The sequence below is a fragment of the Lissotriton helveticus genome, chromosome 1_1, assembly GCF_964261635.1.
Source record: "Lissotriton helveticus chromosome 1_1, aLisHel1.1, whole genome shotgun sequence".
Lineage (NCBI taxonomy): Eukaryota > Metazoa > Chordata > Amphibia > Caudata > Salamandridae > Lissotriton > Lissotriton helveticus.
In genome coordinates this window covers 390798587-390815128 of record NC_136057.1, presented here as the reverse complement: position 1 = coordinate 390815128, position 16542 = coordinate 390798587, and the positions used below count along the sequence as shown (strand labels likewise).

The following is a 16542-nucleotide window of genomic DNA, read 5'->3' as shown; positions in this document are numbered from 1 at the left end:
CCACGCTGTTCACATTGTTAATAATAATAATAATAATAATAATCCACATTTGTATAGCGCACAATCACCCGTTAGGGTCTCTAGGCGCTGGGGGCCGTCGGGAAGATTAAGCAAGCTATTGCCCAGAGTCACATAGTGCTGGGCTAACCTGCCGCCGGAGCTGGGGATCGAACCATGATCCCCAGATTCCAGCGTCAGTCGCCCTGGCCGCGGCGCCACACCTCTCCACCATTGTCACATGCGTCGCTACCTTGGTTTTCACTGACACACCTTGAGCACCTTGAGCACCACGTGCAATTTGGGTTGTTCTCAATTTCATCAGTTGTATATTACAGTGCTGTAATAACTGCGAAATGCTCTTTCCTTCTTGTTTTTTCCCCCTAAAATGTTTATATAAATGATGCCTTGAGCACATGCTATAATCTCATAGAGTCTCCTTGTTTCCTTATGGATAATGTTGTATGCATATCTGTTCTAACTGCCTTCAAATAATACCAGTTGGGATACCATATGTTTCTACTATACTATACCCCAATCCCAACACGGTTGACAGGTTCCTGCTCCTGTTGTTGACACAAGTCCATGGTAAGGCAGGATAAGACATGACAGCAAATAATTTTTAAGTACAAATTCCATAATCCAGTTTGAAATATTATTGTGGAACGTTTGTCGTTAAGAAGATAACTGTCCTCATATAGGAGTAATGTTAAATATGTTTAGTCATGAAGTATTTTTATGCATTGGTAGTTTATAAAATTAAATAATAAATGTAAATAAAAAAGCTTGCCCTTTTTCTTTTGATAGGCGGGCGATGGCTGTGACCTTTTCCACCAGAGCATCCATAAAAGAGAGAGAGTTTCTGTTTGAGGACAGAGAGCCAAAAAAAACCGGGTTTTCACCCAGAGCTCTCCACCGTCTGGCTGTTCTGAAAGCACCATGCACCAGTGCCAAAATTCAGGTGCATCAGAGAGTACGGGGCACCCCAATCAGTACCAACTGTCAACCTCCCTGGGGGTACCAAGCCTGGCTAGAAGTGAGCAAGCTGCCTCCACTGTTTCCGGTGCAGCCTGATAAACCCTATGATAGTGATCTATGGCGGAAGGTGGCATCAGACAACATGTTAGACAAGCATCTCCCTAAGGCCAGAAGGAAGTCCACGGCAGGCTCCCCCTCCCCTCCTATCCCACCGCCCTCACGAATGACAGAGAACACCTTCCTGAAGTTCCTCGCCTCTAGGGTCCTGTTTGTGGATGAGAAGCGGAAAGAGAAAGTGATATCAAGGACAAGCAAGGATCTAAGGGAGTCGGAGAGGCTGAAACTAAGGAGCCAGTGCCGGGATCCCCCGCGAGACAGCAGGGGCAATATCTTGCCTCCAAAAGACTTTAAAAGGTAAGACAGTAGACGTTCCATGCTGCAATTCTTCACTGATCAGTAACTGTTTTGGTTTGTCACACTTCTATCAGTCTGGAATCTGGTTTCTACCCTCTTTCATATCACTTACTCTTTGCATTGCCAAATTTTTACTTCTCCAACTGCATCTAAGATTTTTTAATCTTGTGCTGTAGGTGGGAAATATTTAACGTACTGGAGCTTCCCGAGTAGATTGTTTGCTTGTCAGATATAACTTCCAAAATGGAAATGTTTGAAATAAACATTTACATCTAGGTTTCATGACGCCAATTCATTATCTATATGTTGAATTTCATTCAGCTAGGTTCATTAAAGAGTAATACGCTTAGAGCTACCATTTATAGAATAAACATGGGTGCATGCATCCACAACACTTCCAGAGTGAGAGTCTGCATTGTGTAGAATGTGTTTTTTGAAAAAGTTTGCAAAAAATGCAACTTTACCTTTCCACCCTAAGGGCCAGATGTAGGTAATTCCTATTTACCGACTCTTAAATACCGAATCATACCGATTCGGTATTTAAGAGTAGGTAAATAGGGAGGAGGCATATGTAGGTAAATCTGATATTCCAATTACCGATTCGGTAAGATTCGGTATTTACCGATTCAAGTCAAGTCAAGTCAAGGGAACTTTATTCGGTTGTTTAAAATAACAACCATAAAAGCATTACACACTATACACATATTAGCTCATACTTACATAAAAAGCAGTTAAAATGACATAACAAGAAAAACACTCACAAAAAGTTACAGGCATATTAAAACGTTCAAATTCTTAAATAGAAATATTCTAAGAACATAAAAAGGCTATCCTTTCAATTAACAGTACTACTATCCTTCCATACTTTTCCTGAATTTGATTGCCAGTTTTAAAAAGCTACATACGAACATGGTACAGTCACAACTTAGCATCTGGAGATAATAAAGTGCCGTTCTGAATTGCATAAAGTTCAGTTTTTTAAGGCAAGGTTTTAAATATAGCCTCCTTGGTATATTATAAAAAGGACAAAAAAATAAAAAGTGTGGCAGGTCTTGCGGAGACTTTTCGTCGCAGCCGCAAGCCGGCAACACTTGTCCACGATGAGATTCCTTGGGCACAGCCAGGAGTAAATGAAATAAATCCAGCCTGAACCTTGTCAACAGAAAACGATCATAACTTGACATTGGCCATAATAGGTACGGTTCCGTGAGCAAAGTTGTTTTTATTAGCGCGTAATTTCGTACACTACTTTTCCTCATTTCACCAGACTCCCTGGCTATGAGTCTGGAAGAAATAAAAGCATTCTTTACGTGTATAACATCCAGTTTCGTAATGGAGTTTGGTGTTAAGAAAAGTTCGGGTCGCCCTATATCATTAAAGCAGTTACTCAGATACTTTATCCAGGGAACCTTCAGCCTATTTTCCCATGTTAACGCTTCTCTCAATATGAGCTGAGTGAGAGGTATGTCATCATTTAACCAGCAGTTTAACCAACATACTAGAGGGTTTACTGCCAATTTATCACATAGAAATGAGATACCCAGCTCTTCATGTACAGAAAGATTTGCTGTTCCCCTAGGAACTCTTAGTAGCTGCTTGAGAAAATTGTTTTCAACTATCTCTAGGGCTCCCAGTGGGGCGTATCCCCATATCTCACTGCCATAACATGCAGTAGTAACACTCTTGGCCTGGTAAAGTTGGAGTAATGCAGCCACTGGGCTATTGCCCATTTTTCTTGAGAAATCAAGTATTGCCGCATTTGTCCTGATTACCTCTCCCTTTTTTTTTTTTTGTATTACGGGTCCCCAATTTAATTGATGGTCAAACAGGACTCCAAGATAGGAAAATGTATTTGTTACAGGAATTGATACTCCATTAAAGTTCAAACGGTTTGGCTTTTTGTTACCCTGACCAACCTTCATTACGAAAGATTTAGAGTTGTTTATACTCAAATCTCTGGATTTCATAAAGGTGAAAAAAGAGTTTAGTAAGGTTTGGAGACCATTAGCAGTTCTGGCTAAAAGGACTGCGTCATCCGCATATAGCAGAACCGGCAGTCCCTTTCGTCCAATATAAGGATAGTCTGCGTTTGTACTTAAAAGATGCTCCTCCAGTTCATTTATGTATAAATTAAAAAGGAACGGGGCCAGGATGCATCCTTGTCGGACTCCCCGGTACACTCCAAAGTCTTTTGTCACTTTCAAATCTTGTGTGTACCTAATGTTTGCTCTCGTATCAGAGTGCAAATCTTCTAACAGGTTAATTAAGTTCTGCTCCACGCCCATTTTCACCATGGCATCCCAGAGCTTTCTACGGCTCACGCAATCGAAAGCCGACGAAAGATCCATGAACGCCATGTGAATTGTTCCTTGTCGGGCCTTGGTGTACTTCCCTGTAATTAGGTATAAATTTAGACATTGGGTAATCGTGGAATGGCCGGGCCTAAATCCGTATTGCATTGGGGATATTACATTATTTTCATCTGACCATGTGACCAGTCTATTTAGAATTACTCCCCACACTACTTTAGCAACAGAGTTGATTAAAGATATTGGTCTATAGCTGAGGGGGCTATTACGGTCTCCTTTTTTAAACACGGGCACAATGGTAGATACCCCCCATGACTTAGGGCAACCACAAACCACGGCCGCATTGAGTACGGCTGTAAGAACTGGTGCCCATAGTGAAGTACAGGATTTAAAAAGGTCCGGTGAAAGACCGTCCGGTCCTGGGGCCTTGTTGCTTGTCAGCCCTTCAATTCCCTTTACAACCTCGTTTATTGAGAAGAGCAACAGGTTTTCTTTAAATTTAACCGGAGTGTTTTCAGCCTGCAACTTATTGTTTTTAAAAATAGAGCTAAAATGATTAACCCACTCTTCCTCTGGGATATTAGTACCCACAGTAGGATTTCTTGGGTGATCAAATAAGGGTTTGTTTATGATATCCCAAAACTTAGAGCTATTTCTCAATGTTTCAGGATCTAGCAGAGACTCCCAGACACCTTTCTTTACCTCTCTCCTGCGATTATCGAGGGACTTTTTATACCTAGCACGCAGGACCTTGATAAGCGCCGGATCTCTAGGTTTTGTTTTCAGCGCTATCTTAAGCTCACGGCTGGCCTTGGAGCAAACTTTATCAAACCACTTTGGGTTACTATTTGTATTCCCTCTGACTGAGACCGTTAACAGTGACTCTACTTTTAAAGCTCCTAATATCTTACATAATATCAAAAGGGGGGAACACTGTAATAAGATTACCCACTTGAGCAAGCCGTGAACTCTTCCAACATAGCGCACGAACGGGGCGATTTTCTTTCCCCGTATCACGCATGCGCTGTCTTCTCCCATTACCACATATGTACGCCGCTTTGTTTTCCGTGAGGATAACCCGGAAATGGTTACCGCCCACACCTGACCCCATTTCCTCTTTTAAAACACGGGTCTTGCCATTACGTTTGATTACCAGCAGACACGAGGAAGGGGTAGGTGTCAAGCAGGCATCATCCCGGCGAAAACGTAAGTCACGGTTCTCGGCATTGATTGTGTAGCGACGAGCGATATGCTTGCCACCGCCTATGCCATGCACCGTTTCCAATAATACTTCCCTACTTATCGCCCTGTATAGTCCGGTAATGTGCCAGTGTTCCATGCTGTCTCGCTGGAGAGGCTTTTCCAAACTGTGGCGAGGTAAGCATTTTCTATACCTCGGTTACTATTGGGGTCTAACGGAGGCTGCTGGAACACATAGATTTACATATATATTTTGATCAGATTACCGGCAGAATCTGGAACATACTCCCACATTAGATTACATTGAGAGTCAAGAGTGCCAGTGGGGATGTGACTTAGTGAGGTGGTGCGTGGACATGAACTTAACGGGTCAGGACCTAATTGAATACATTTCTATGTCTCCTGAGCCTTGCTCCCTTTAATTATTTATTTCTCATATTCACATCGGTTGAGTGAATAGATGTATACCCGGATGGGACACATCATAAAGGCATCAAGTTGTCACTGATGTTTTTTAATGTTGTTTATTTTGTTTTTGGTTCCCAGGTTCCCATCAGGAGCATTGTTTCATCATACAGCTGTAACCTCATTATAGGTATAGTGGTTACCGTTCCGCCCTGTTTGGTTTAGAGGGTCCAATTTTATTTTTCACGTGCACCTTTTTTAATTATAGTTCCGGTCCTGACGAAGCGCCAATGACCCTTATGGCGACGCAGGCGCGAAACATGTTGACCATTAACTTCAAGACACCCAAGCATAGTATGCCTTTGGGGCAATATTTTATTTAGCAATTATTTGCAAAGGGTTTATACAATATAGATATTCGCTGCATATTTACCCTTTATTAAATTTCATCACTACACTTGCACGCACCTTTCAATACCCTCACTGGACCCACACCCCACACACCCACATGCACCATCCGGCAGTCCTGAAAAGATCTCCGATAAAGAGACCCTTCGGGGGACCCGTAGGGGATTGCAGCGCCGGCCCTACGAGGAGCAACCGCCCGATGATGAAGCATGACACCTTTCGGGGTGTGTGAGGGCAACACAGGACAATAAATGCTTGTCCCACCTTACTAGTGGGTCACACTAACCTGGGACATTCTTCTTTCTATCTCACTTTTCTATCTTGTGTGCACGGGTGACTATTAGCACCCTAAGGCGTGAGTGACTGTTTGCACCCTGCTTTGTAGGAACAGTGTTCCCCCCTTTTGATATTATGTAAGATATTAGGAGCATGGACACTGGACCTTGATTAGCTCCTTGGCCCTTTTCTCTCCCCCTTTTGTATAAAATTATGCACGGCAGTTCTGCCGAGGGCCATTACTATTACTTTCCTCCTTTTTGGTTTTTGCATGGGCTCATGAGACACTTTGATTTGATTGAGGTCCCTCAATTGGTGTGTACCTAGTCCTAGTACCCTCCCCCTGAGCACTCTGGCATGTAGAACTATTTAGTGGGAGTTCATATTCATTGCGGTGGACATCTAGCGGGAGCAAACTTCACGAGGGATGGCTAAAAATTTGTTTCTTGTGGTATCTCCACTCTCCTTTGGAGACTAAGAATATCATAATAAGATTACCCACTTGAGCAAGCCGTGAACTCTTCCAACATAGCGCACGAACGGGGCGATTTTCTTTCCCCGTATCACGCATGCGCTGTCTTCTCCCATTACCACATATGTACGCCGCTTTGTTTTCCGTGAGGATAACCCGGAAATGGTTACCGCCCACACCTGACCCCATTTCCTCTTTTAAAACACGGGTCTTGCCATTACGTTTGATTACCAGCAGACACGAGGAAGGGGTAGGTGTCAAGCAGGCATCATCCCGGCGAAAACGTAAGTCACGGTTCTCGGCATTGATTGTGTAGCGACGAGCGATATGCTTGCCACCGCCTATGCCATGCACCGTTTCCAATAATACTTCCCTACTTATCGCCCTGTATAGTCCGGTAATGTGCCAGTGTTCCATGCTGTCTCGCTGGAGAGGCTTTTCCAAACTGTGGCGAGGTAAGCATTTTCTATACCTCGGTTACTATTGGGGTCTAACGGAGGCTGCTGGAACACATAGATTTACATATATATTTTGATCAGATTACCGGCAGAATCTGGAACATACTCCCACATTAGATTACATTGAGAGTCAAGAGTGCCAGTGGGGATGTGACTTAGTGAGGTGGTGCGTGGACATGAACTTAACGGGTCAGGACCTAATTGAATACATTTCTATGTCTCCTGAGCCTTGCTCCCTTTAATTATTTATTTCTCATATTCACATCGGTTGAGTGAATAGATGTATACCCGGATGGGACACATCATAAAGGCATCAAGTTGTCACTGATGTTTTTTAATGTTGTTTATTTTGTTTTTGGTTCCCAGGTTCCCATCAGGAGCATTGTTTCATCATACAGCTGTAACCTCATTATAGGTATAGTGGTTACCGTTCCGCCCTGTTTGGTTTAGAGGGTCCAATTTTATTTTTCACGTGCACCTTTTTTAATTATAGTTCCGGTCCTGACGAAGCGCCAATGACCCTTATGGCGACGCAGGCGCGAAACATGTTGACCATTAACTTCAAGACACCCAAGCATAGTATGCCTTTGGGGCAATATTTTATTTAGCAATTATTTGCAAAGGGTTTATACAATATAGATATTCGCTGCATATTTACCCTTTATTAAATTTCATCACTACACTTGCACGCACCTTTCAATACCCTCACTGGACCCACACCCCACACACCCACATGCACCATCCGGCAGTCCTGAAAAGATCTCCGATAAAGAGACCCTTCGGGGGACCCGTAGGGGATTGCAGCGCCGGCCCTACGAGGAGCAACCGCCCGATGATGAAGCATGACATCTTTCGGGGTGTGTGAGGGCAACACAGGACAATAAATGCTTGTCCCACCTTACTAGTGGGTCACACTAACCTGGGACATTCTTCTTTCTATCTCACTTTTCTATCTTGTGTGCACGGGTGACTATTAGCACCCTAAGGCGTGAGTGACTGTTTGCACCCCGCTTTGTAGGAACAGTGTTCCCCCCTTTTGATATTATGTAAGATATTAGGAGCATGGACACTGGACCTTGATTAGCTCCTTGGCCCTTTTCTCTCCCCCTTTTGTATAAAATTATGCACGGCAGTTCTGCCGAGGGCCATTACTATTACTTTCCTCCTTTTTGGTTTTTGCATGGGCTCATGAGACACTTTGATTTGATTGAGGTCCCTCAATTGGTGTGTACCTAGTCCTAGTACCCTCCCCCTGAGCACTCTGGCATGTAGAACTATTTAGTGGGAGTTCATATTCATTGCGGTGGACATCTAGCGGGAGCAAACTTCACGAGGAATGCCTAAAAATTTGATTCTTGTGGTATCTCCATTCTCCTTTGGAGACTAAGAATATCATAATAAGATTACCCACTTGAGCAAGCCGTGAACTCTTCCAACATAGCGCACGAACGGGGCGATTTTCTTTCCCCGTATCACGCATGCGCTGTCTTCTCCCATTACCACATATGTACGCCGCTTTGTTTTCCGTGAGGATAACCCGGAAATGGTTACCGCCCACACCTGACCCCATTTCCTCTTTTAAAACACGGGTCTTGCCATTACGTTTGATTACCAGCAGACACGAGGAAGGGGTAGGTGTCAAGCAGGCATCATCCCGGCGAAAACGTAAGTCACGGTTCTCGGCATTGATTGTGTAGCGACGAGCGATATGCTTGCCACCGCCTATGCCATGCACCGTTTCCAATAATACTTCCCTACTTATCGCCCTGTATAGTCCGGTAATGTGCCAGTGTTCCATGCTGTCTCGCTGGAGAGGCTTTTCCAAACTGTGGCGAGGTAAGCATTTTCTATACCTCGGTTACTATTGGGGTCTAACGGAGGCTGCTGGAACACATAGATTTACATATATATTTTGATCAGATTACCGGCAGAATCTGGAACATACTCCCACATTAGATTACATTGAGAGTCAAGAGTGCCAGTGGGGATGTGACTTAGTGAGGTGGTGCGTGGACATGAACTTAACGGGTCAGGACCTAATTGAATACATTTCTATGTCTCCTGAGCCTTGCTCCCTTTAATTATTTATTTCTCATATTCACATCGGTTGAGTGAATAGATGTATACCCGGATGGGACACATCATAAAGGCATCAAGTTGTCACTGATGTTTTTTAATGTTGTTTATTTTGTTTTTGGTTCCCAGGTTCCCATCAGGAGCATTGTTTCATCATACAGCTGTAACCTCATTATAGGTATAGTGGTTACCGTTCCGCCCTGTTTGGTTTAGAGGGTCCAATTTTATTTTTCACGTGCACCTTTTTTAATTATAGTTCCGGTCCTGACGAAGCGCCAATGACCCTTATGGCGACGCAGGCGCGAAACATGTTGACCATTAACTTCAAGACACCCAAGCATAGTATGCCTTTGGGGCAATATTTTATTTAGCAATTATTTGCAAAGGGTTTATACAATATAGATATTCGCTGCATATTTACCCTTTATTAAATTTCATCACTACACTTGCACGCACCTTTCAATACCCTCACTGGACCCACACCCCACACACCCACATGCACCATCCGGCAGTCCTGAAAAGATCTCCGATAAAGAGACCCTTCGGGGGACCCGTAGGGGATTGCAGCGCCGGCCCTACGAGGAGCAACCGCCCGATGATGAAGCATGACACCTTTCGGGGTGTGTGAGGGCAACACAGGACAATAAATGCTTGTCCCACCTTACTAGTGGGTCACACTAACCTGGGACATTCTTCTTTCTATCTCACTTTTCTATCTTGTGTGCACGGGTGACTATTAGCACCCTAAGGCGTGAGTGACTGTTTGCACCCCGCTTTGTAGGAACAGTGTTCCCCCCTTTTGATATTATCTACTTTTAAAGCGACATCCTCAAAGGATTCTAGGATTTGTTGCGGTACTGATGCAGATGATATACATACTGAGAGTTCCGGACTACATATGTTATTAATAGAAGCATACAGGTTTTCACAGTTCACCAATGACCATTTTAAGCGACGCTTTCCATTTATACATTTTATGGACCCACGATCCACACGTGGTTTTCGTTGTTCAAAGATTTTCCCACCCATTTTGATACATATAGGGTTATGATCGCTATAAATGCTCATTTGAATGCAGAAGTCCCGAACAACATTAGCGAGGTCAACAGACAGTAGAATGTGGTCTATGTATGATCCTGTTGCATGGCCTTTAAATGTGGGAATAGGAAAAATAGTTTGATCCGCCACTGTAGACATTGCTGTGATTAAGTTGTTTTCATTCATTAGCGTGTTTAGTTCTGTCCCACGCCGCGAATGGTCAAAATGGAAACCTTCCAGGTTATTACAACCCAGTTGGCCAATAGCGGTCTCTCCAGGGTTCCCACATGGATGTGTATTAAAATCGCCTGCAATTAGTATTTGTCGGGGCAAATGTCCAGCATTATCCCTTAAGAATTCACCTAGAGTCTGTATATTACAACCGCCAGTCTGATTCACTGCATTATAGAAATTAATCAGTGTGAACGTAGTTGTTCCCCTCTTTAACTCTAAAACCTGAATATTTCTGTTTCCAGTGTGATGTTCAACTTTGAGACATTTAAGAGCCAAGTTGACATATATTGCCAGCCCCCCTTTTGCTCTGCCACTAACTGAGGGATCTGCAGGAGTGAAGAAGCTTTGATAACCCTCAATATGTACATTTTTGTTCAGCAACCATGTTTCTTGGAGACATATTATTGCATGTTCCTTGACAAAAGACAGCCAACCAATATCGCTGGATTTATCATAGAGCCCGGCTATATTCCAAGATAATAAACTTTCCTTACATGTTAATGATGAACACAGAGTTTTATCTACAATTTCCTCTACAGCTGGAACAGGGAACATTGGGCCTATACAACTGCCTACCTGTGCTTCCACAGAGTTATGTGTTGTGACAGCTTGGATAGGAACAAGATTTTGTGCATTTAATAAGCTTTTGGGTCCATTTATCTGGGCCGGTGGAACTATCATCTCGGTATTTAAACCATGCGACGCAGATGTACTGTCCTCATTTCCTAGTCCTACATCTTGTTGTATACAATCACTATGGCTAGGAAGAAAGGGTATATCGAATAGTCATTCCACCCCTTCCAACCCTCCCTGGCCATAGAAAGCATCGAACCTATTAGAAATGGGAATATTGTACTGGTTGTTAAAATGGATAGGGTATTGATATTCTTGTTGGTGTAACTGTTGAGGTCCTTCCCATCTATCTAAACTGTGCCCCCAGTTATTACCCGGGGTACCTGAGCCCCAGCCATTTATTGTTCCTGGTATGGTTATTGGTTGTCTTTGGGTAGATCATGCTTCGCTGTTTTTTACCAAAAAATTCTAGGGTAAGTGGAACAATGGTACCTCTCCTGCGCTGAGGAGGGAGAATGTTTGATAGAATATTTGGTAATACAGCAGAGTTTGCAAAGTTTAGAACTGTACAGTCACCTTTAAACTTTTTGGGATTTTGCCCTATCCAAGGTACCCTTCTGGATGACTTAAGGTCTCCTGCTAGCTGTTGTTTCCCCCAAGGTGCCATCTGCATATTACCAGACAGCCAATGCAGGGCCTTACTTGTCAATGCTGTGGGGGATTCTAGTTGGTCATTAACCAAAGGAGGGACATTCGCCAGTACCAACACAAGAGGTGACGCATCTTCTAAGAATTGTAATGAATCTTTTTCTGTACTTAATGTGGTTGATACAGATAGTTTTGGAGGCTGATCTTCTCTTATCATTGGTTGATTATGCTCTATTACTGGTGCCTGTCCGGTCGGGTTGGTATGTGATTCATTTGCACCTCCCTCTATTCCTCTCGCGGTAAGCTCTTTTGTGCTATTAGCTAAATTTGTGACTACAGTTGATATATTTGTCACCTCTTCCGCTATCTTTGACTGAACCGCACCTAGTTTCTTTACATCAGCAGAGAGTTTGTCTAATTTAGCCACTACTGGTTTAATGAGTGCCTTAAACTTACAGTCAATCAAGTCAGCTATCCTAGTTAAGAACTCTTCGTCCATATATTGTGTCCCAATTTCATCTCCCTGCCCCCTACTTTTATCCCTGATTTTCGGTGGCGATGCAACCCTCTTTCTCCCTGGATGAGACCCACCGCGATGTACTTGTGGTTTTCTACACTTTCTAATCGCACGTGTAACTGGTACATGAACAGGAGGGTCTTCATCTACAGTATTCATCTGAATGCCTTCCTGTACTGGGGTGTCTTGTTCTATATGTTCTATCTGGGACTCTGTATCATTCTCGTGGGTTGAATCTTGGTCGGATTCTATAAGTACACTATGGTTAAGAGTCCCGCTATCATGTGTCTCTATATCTGGGGCTTCATTTCCCGTATCCTGAGATGGTATATCTACCCACGGAGAGTTTGGTGGTGGGCTCAGGGGGGAAAGATTGGGGGATTGACTTAAACCTAGTGACTGTCTCCTTTCATTGTTAATCTTGGATACTACGTGTACCATATAATTATCCATGGTATTTGCCACAGCGACTGGGGTCTTTTTTGGCATCCTTAGTAGTATTAGTAGCAACACTTGAGTTTTATCATGCAAGTGGGTTTAACAATATACATCAAAAGATGCTATAGTAGTGAGTTACAATTTATGTATATCCAGAAGCAAAATGTCTTACTGCAGCCAGATGACTCGTGTTCAACACGGACAGTATAACGTGCCCAGTCCAGTCACGACCTGTCTCGGACTGTCTAAGACTGTCCGCCCTTAGTCCGGGCTTCGTCCCACACGCGTTCCGCTTCGCGGAGAGCCCTGGTTGCTCTTATAGCCCTCGGCAATCAAGGGGGCGTGGCCGCTGCGGGAAGAGGCTACAGCTGTTTCCAAGCCTCGCAGTCCCGCAGCAGTGAGACGGCAATCAGCGTTCAGCTGCACTCTGGGAACTCGAGTGCAGCGCTTGTGGCGTCCCAGCAAAGCCCCGGTCACTGCAAGCCAAAGGAACTCCTGTTCTCTGCAGCGCCCAACAACAGGTTTCAGGATAGGGAGGTCAGTGAGTGGCACCCGCGAAGCGGGTGCCGCGAAAAGTTAAGGGCTCGGTGAATGAGGGGGCGTGGCCGCTGCGGGAAGAGGCTACAGCTGTTTCCAAGCCTCGCAGTCCCGCAGCGGTGAGACGGCAATCAGCGTTCAGCTGCACTCTGGGAACTCGAGTGCAGCGCTTGTGGCGTCCCAGCAAAGCCCCGGTCACTGCAAGCCAAAGGAACTCCTGTTCTCTGCAGTGCCCAACAACAGGTTTCAGGATAGGGAGGTCAGTGAGTGGCACCCGCAAAGCGGGTGCCGCGAAAAGTTAAGGGCTCGGTGAATGAGGGGGCGTGGCCGCTGCGGGAAGAGGCTACAGCTGTTTCCAAGCCTCGCAGTCCCGCAGCGGTGAGATGGCAATCAGCGTTCAGCTGCACTCGGGAACTCGAGTGCAGCGCTTGTGGCGTCCCAGCAAAGCCCCGGTCACTGCAAGCCAAAGGAACTCCTGTTCTCTGCAGCGCCCAACAACAGGTTTCAGGATAGGGAGGTCAGTGAGTGGCACCCGCGAAGCGGGTGCGGCGAAAAGTTAAGGGCTCGGTGAATGAGGGGGCGTGGCCGCTGCGGGAAGAGGCTACAGCTGTTTCCAAGCCTCGCAGTCCCGCAGCGGTGAGACGGCAATCAGCGTTCAGCTGCACTCTGGGAACTCGAGTGCAGCGCTTGTGGCGTCCCAGCAAAGCCCCGGTCACTGCAAGCCAAAGGAACTCCTGTTCTCTGCAGCGCCCAACAACAGGTTTCAGGATAGGGAGGTCAGTGAGTGGCCTTGAAGCCCATAGGAATCAATGGGAAATACAGATTTGTTATTTACAGAATCGGTAAATACAGAATCCTGCAAGGGTGCAGGGGTGTCACTTTGACACCCTCTAGCACCCCAAGTACAGGCTTGTGTCACATTGCACAGGTGTGCATGCACAGATGTGCATGCACACCTGAAGTCGGTATTTTACCACACAATAGGATTGTGTGGTAAAATACCGACTCTTAAGGGCCTGTGGCACTCTTAGGAGTATCAGCTGCATATGGATTTACAGAATCGGTATATTTACCGATTCGGTAAAATACCGAAGTGGTACATTTACCGAATCGGTAAATATACCGATTCTGTAAATAACGACCCACCTACATCTCAAAAGCCAAATACCGGTCGTTAACGGCCGAAATCGGCTGTTACCGACCGGTATTTGGCTACCTACATCTGGCCCCAAATGACTAAGTTCTTCATTAGAACAATCTCTTGTCACCTGGAACTTGACTCATTGACTCAGCCCCTCCTTTACTTGAAACATCTATGTGGAAGTTTGAGGGCACATTTAGAATATAATTCAGATTGAATTAGATCCGAATTAGGGTTGAATCTTACAACAGCAATGTAGATTATTTCAAATATTTATATATGCAATTTGAGGTATATATATATCTGTTTCTTTGAATAACAACATGATTTCTAAACTACTAAAGAAACGAGTTTCCCCGTGTAAAGCATCGAACTGTGGGATAAACATAATATTGAAAGTAAAAAGCTCACATCTAAAATGTGTTTCCACAGGTAAGATGTCAAACAAATGCCAGCGTGTAGCTTAATGGTTTATCTGTTTTAGAATTGAGAACTTTCTGTTCTCCTACCCAGTTACTCACTTTTCATCCTAGCAACATGGCTGTGATAAATGGAGAGGAGCAAGTAAGGATTGATGGCAAACGTGTTTAATATGGAATGGGATGGGTGCAAAAAATAAAGCTAAAATAATGCAATAAGATGAAAGATGAAAGACTTGGGGATCAAAGAATAAGAAGAAACATAATGCGCACTGCCCTGACCACGGGAAGAGGACATAGGGGCAAGATCATTAAGAAACAAAACTGCAAAAATAATTGTGTGCTCAAAATAAATTATCTAATCAAAAGTAAGCTGAGAGAACTCCTAAGCTCCTTTCTTAATGGTGCTATCATCACCCTCGTGGTGCAGGCCACCCTCTTTGACCTACATTATTTATAACTCTACTTCTTTCGTAGCTGACAGGGTGACACAAGTGTGTGGCTATAACACCTGCACTAAGAGGGGAAAAGTAAGAGGGTAAAAATAAGAGGAGGGTAGATCGGGCAGATCGCTTTATGTCCAGAGAGCAGGAGGAACGTGAGGATGAAAGCGGGCCATTTTTACGTATCAAGAGCAAAGCAGCAAGCTGTGACCACATCTGAACACTAGACTGTGCCATGGTGTCCTCAGCTCTAAGATCAGCAGTGACAGCAATCCCATCTTGCTGGACAGCACACACTGCATCTGACTTCTGCAAGCCATTTGGGATGAAACAAGGGAGCTAATGTCAGGTTGAGTACCCTGGCTCTTCCTCCCCCAACGAGTATCTGGTGCTCTGTTGATATCCATATTGCGCCCTTAGTCGTCGATGTCATTCACCATCTCGCCTGCAGAGATTGAGGGCCTCGTCCCCCTGGCTAGCACAGAAAGCTGGTCTTCCTCGTCCTCGTTGTATACTTGTATACAACTTGTTGTATACGGTCACGGGACTGCTTCATGGATGCCTCTGGTACCTGCTGGAGGGACAGATAAGTGACATTTCATATCAACAGCTACTCCTCACACACAAGCTGATGCAGCTACACAAGCTGATGCAGCTACACAAACTGATGCAGCTACACAAGCTGATGCAGCTACACAAGCTGATGCAGCTCCTGGTCTGGTGCAGCGGCCAGGGCAGCTGACTTCGGAGCACAAGGCTCACTGTTCGATCCCCGGCTCCGGCGATCCCCGGCTCCGGCGGCAGCTCAGCTCAGCACCAAGTGACTCTGGGCAATAGCTCACTTAATTTCCACAACTGCCCCCAGCAGCCTTGAGACCCGTAAGGGTGAGTACTTTACAAATACAAATTTACATTTACTATATTCAATCGTGAATCATTTATCTGAACACTTGCTTTCCTAAAGGGAAGTTCAGTTCCACGGGTTGTACATCCATATTTGTGTGGTGCACTCAGGCATGCTGGAGACATGTCACAGCAGTTTACCCAGGCTTCCACGGTGCTTGTTGGTGCTACCCATGTCAAGTTAAGGCCTCTGGCCCGGATGTGCGGTACTGAATGAAAAGGAGTACACAAGGTGTGTGGGGAAGGGATACACAACACTCAGTTGAACATGAGTGGCTCCATACATATATTACTGACTCATGCAACTCAGATTTGTACAGCGCTATTAGCTGTACAAATCTGCGCCTGGATACTCTCTCGGGTTGTTACCCGAGAGGGTATCCAGGCGCTAGGTTCTTGCTAGGATCAGTCGAAAAGCCAAGTCTTGAGCCCATTTATCAATTCCAGTAGGAAGGATGATGTACGGAGGTGAAGGGGAGGGTCATTCCAGGACTTGGCGGCGAGGTAGGCGAAACATCGTCCTCCACTGTAGTTTCAGTGGATGCAGGAGTGTGTGAGAGGGTGAGGGAGGCAGAGCGTAGGTGTCTGGAGGGATGGTTAAAGTTCAGTTGATGGTTAATGTATGCTGGTCCTTGGTCGTGGAGGGCCTTGTAGGCGT

The 16542-nt window shown here is 44.9% G+C and overlaps 1 protein-coding gene across 1 annotated transcript in view; it reads left to right on the top strand.

Annotated features, from left to right (window-relative positions):
- TEX52 (testis expressed 52) overlaps positions 1-16542 on the top strand; it is a 63852-nt gene that overhangs the window by 33044 nt on the left and 14266 nt on the right. The window contains exon 2 of the mRNA XM_078653820.1: positions 805-1389. Within this exon, the coding sequence (XP_078509946.1) occupies positions 812-1389 (578 nt within the window). The 5' untranslated portion in view covers positions 805-811. The remainder of the gene's footprint in view (positions 1-804; positions 1390-16542) is intronic.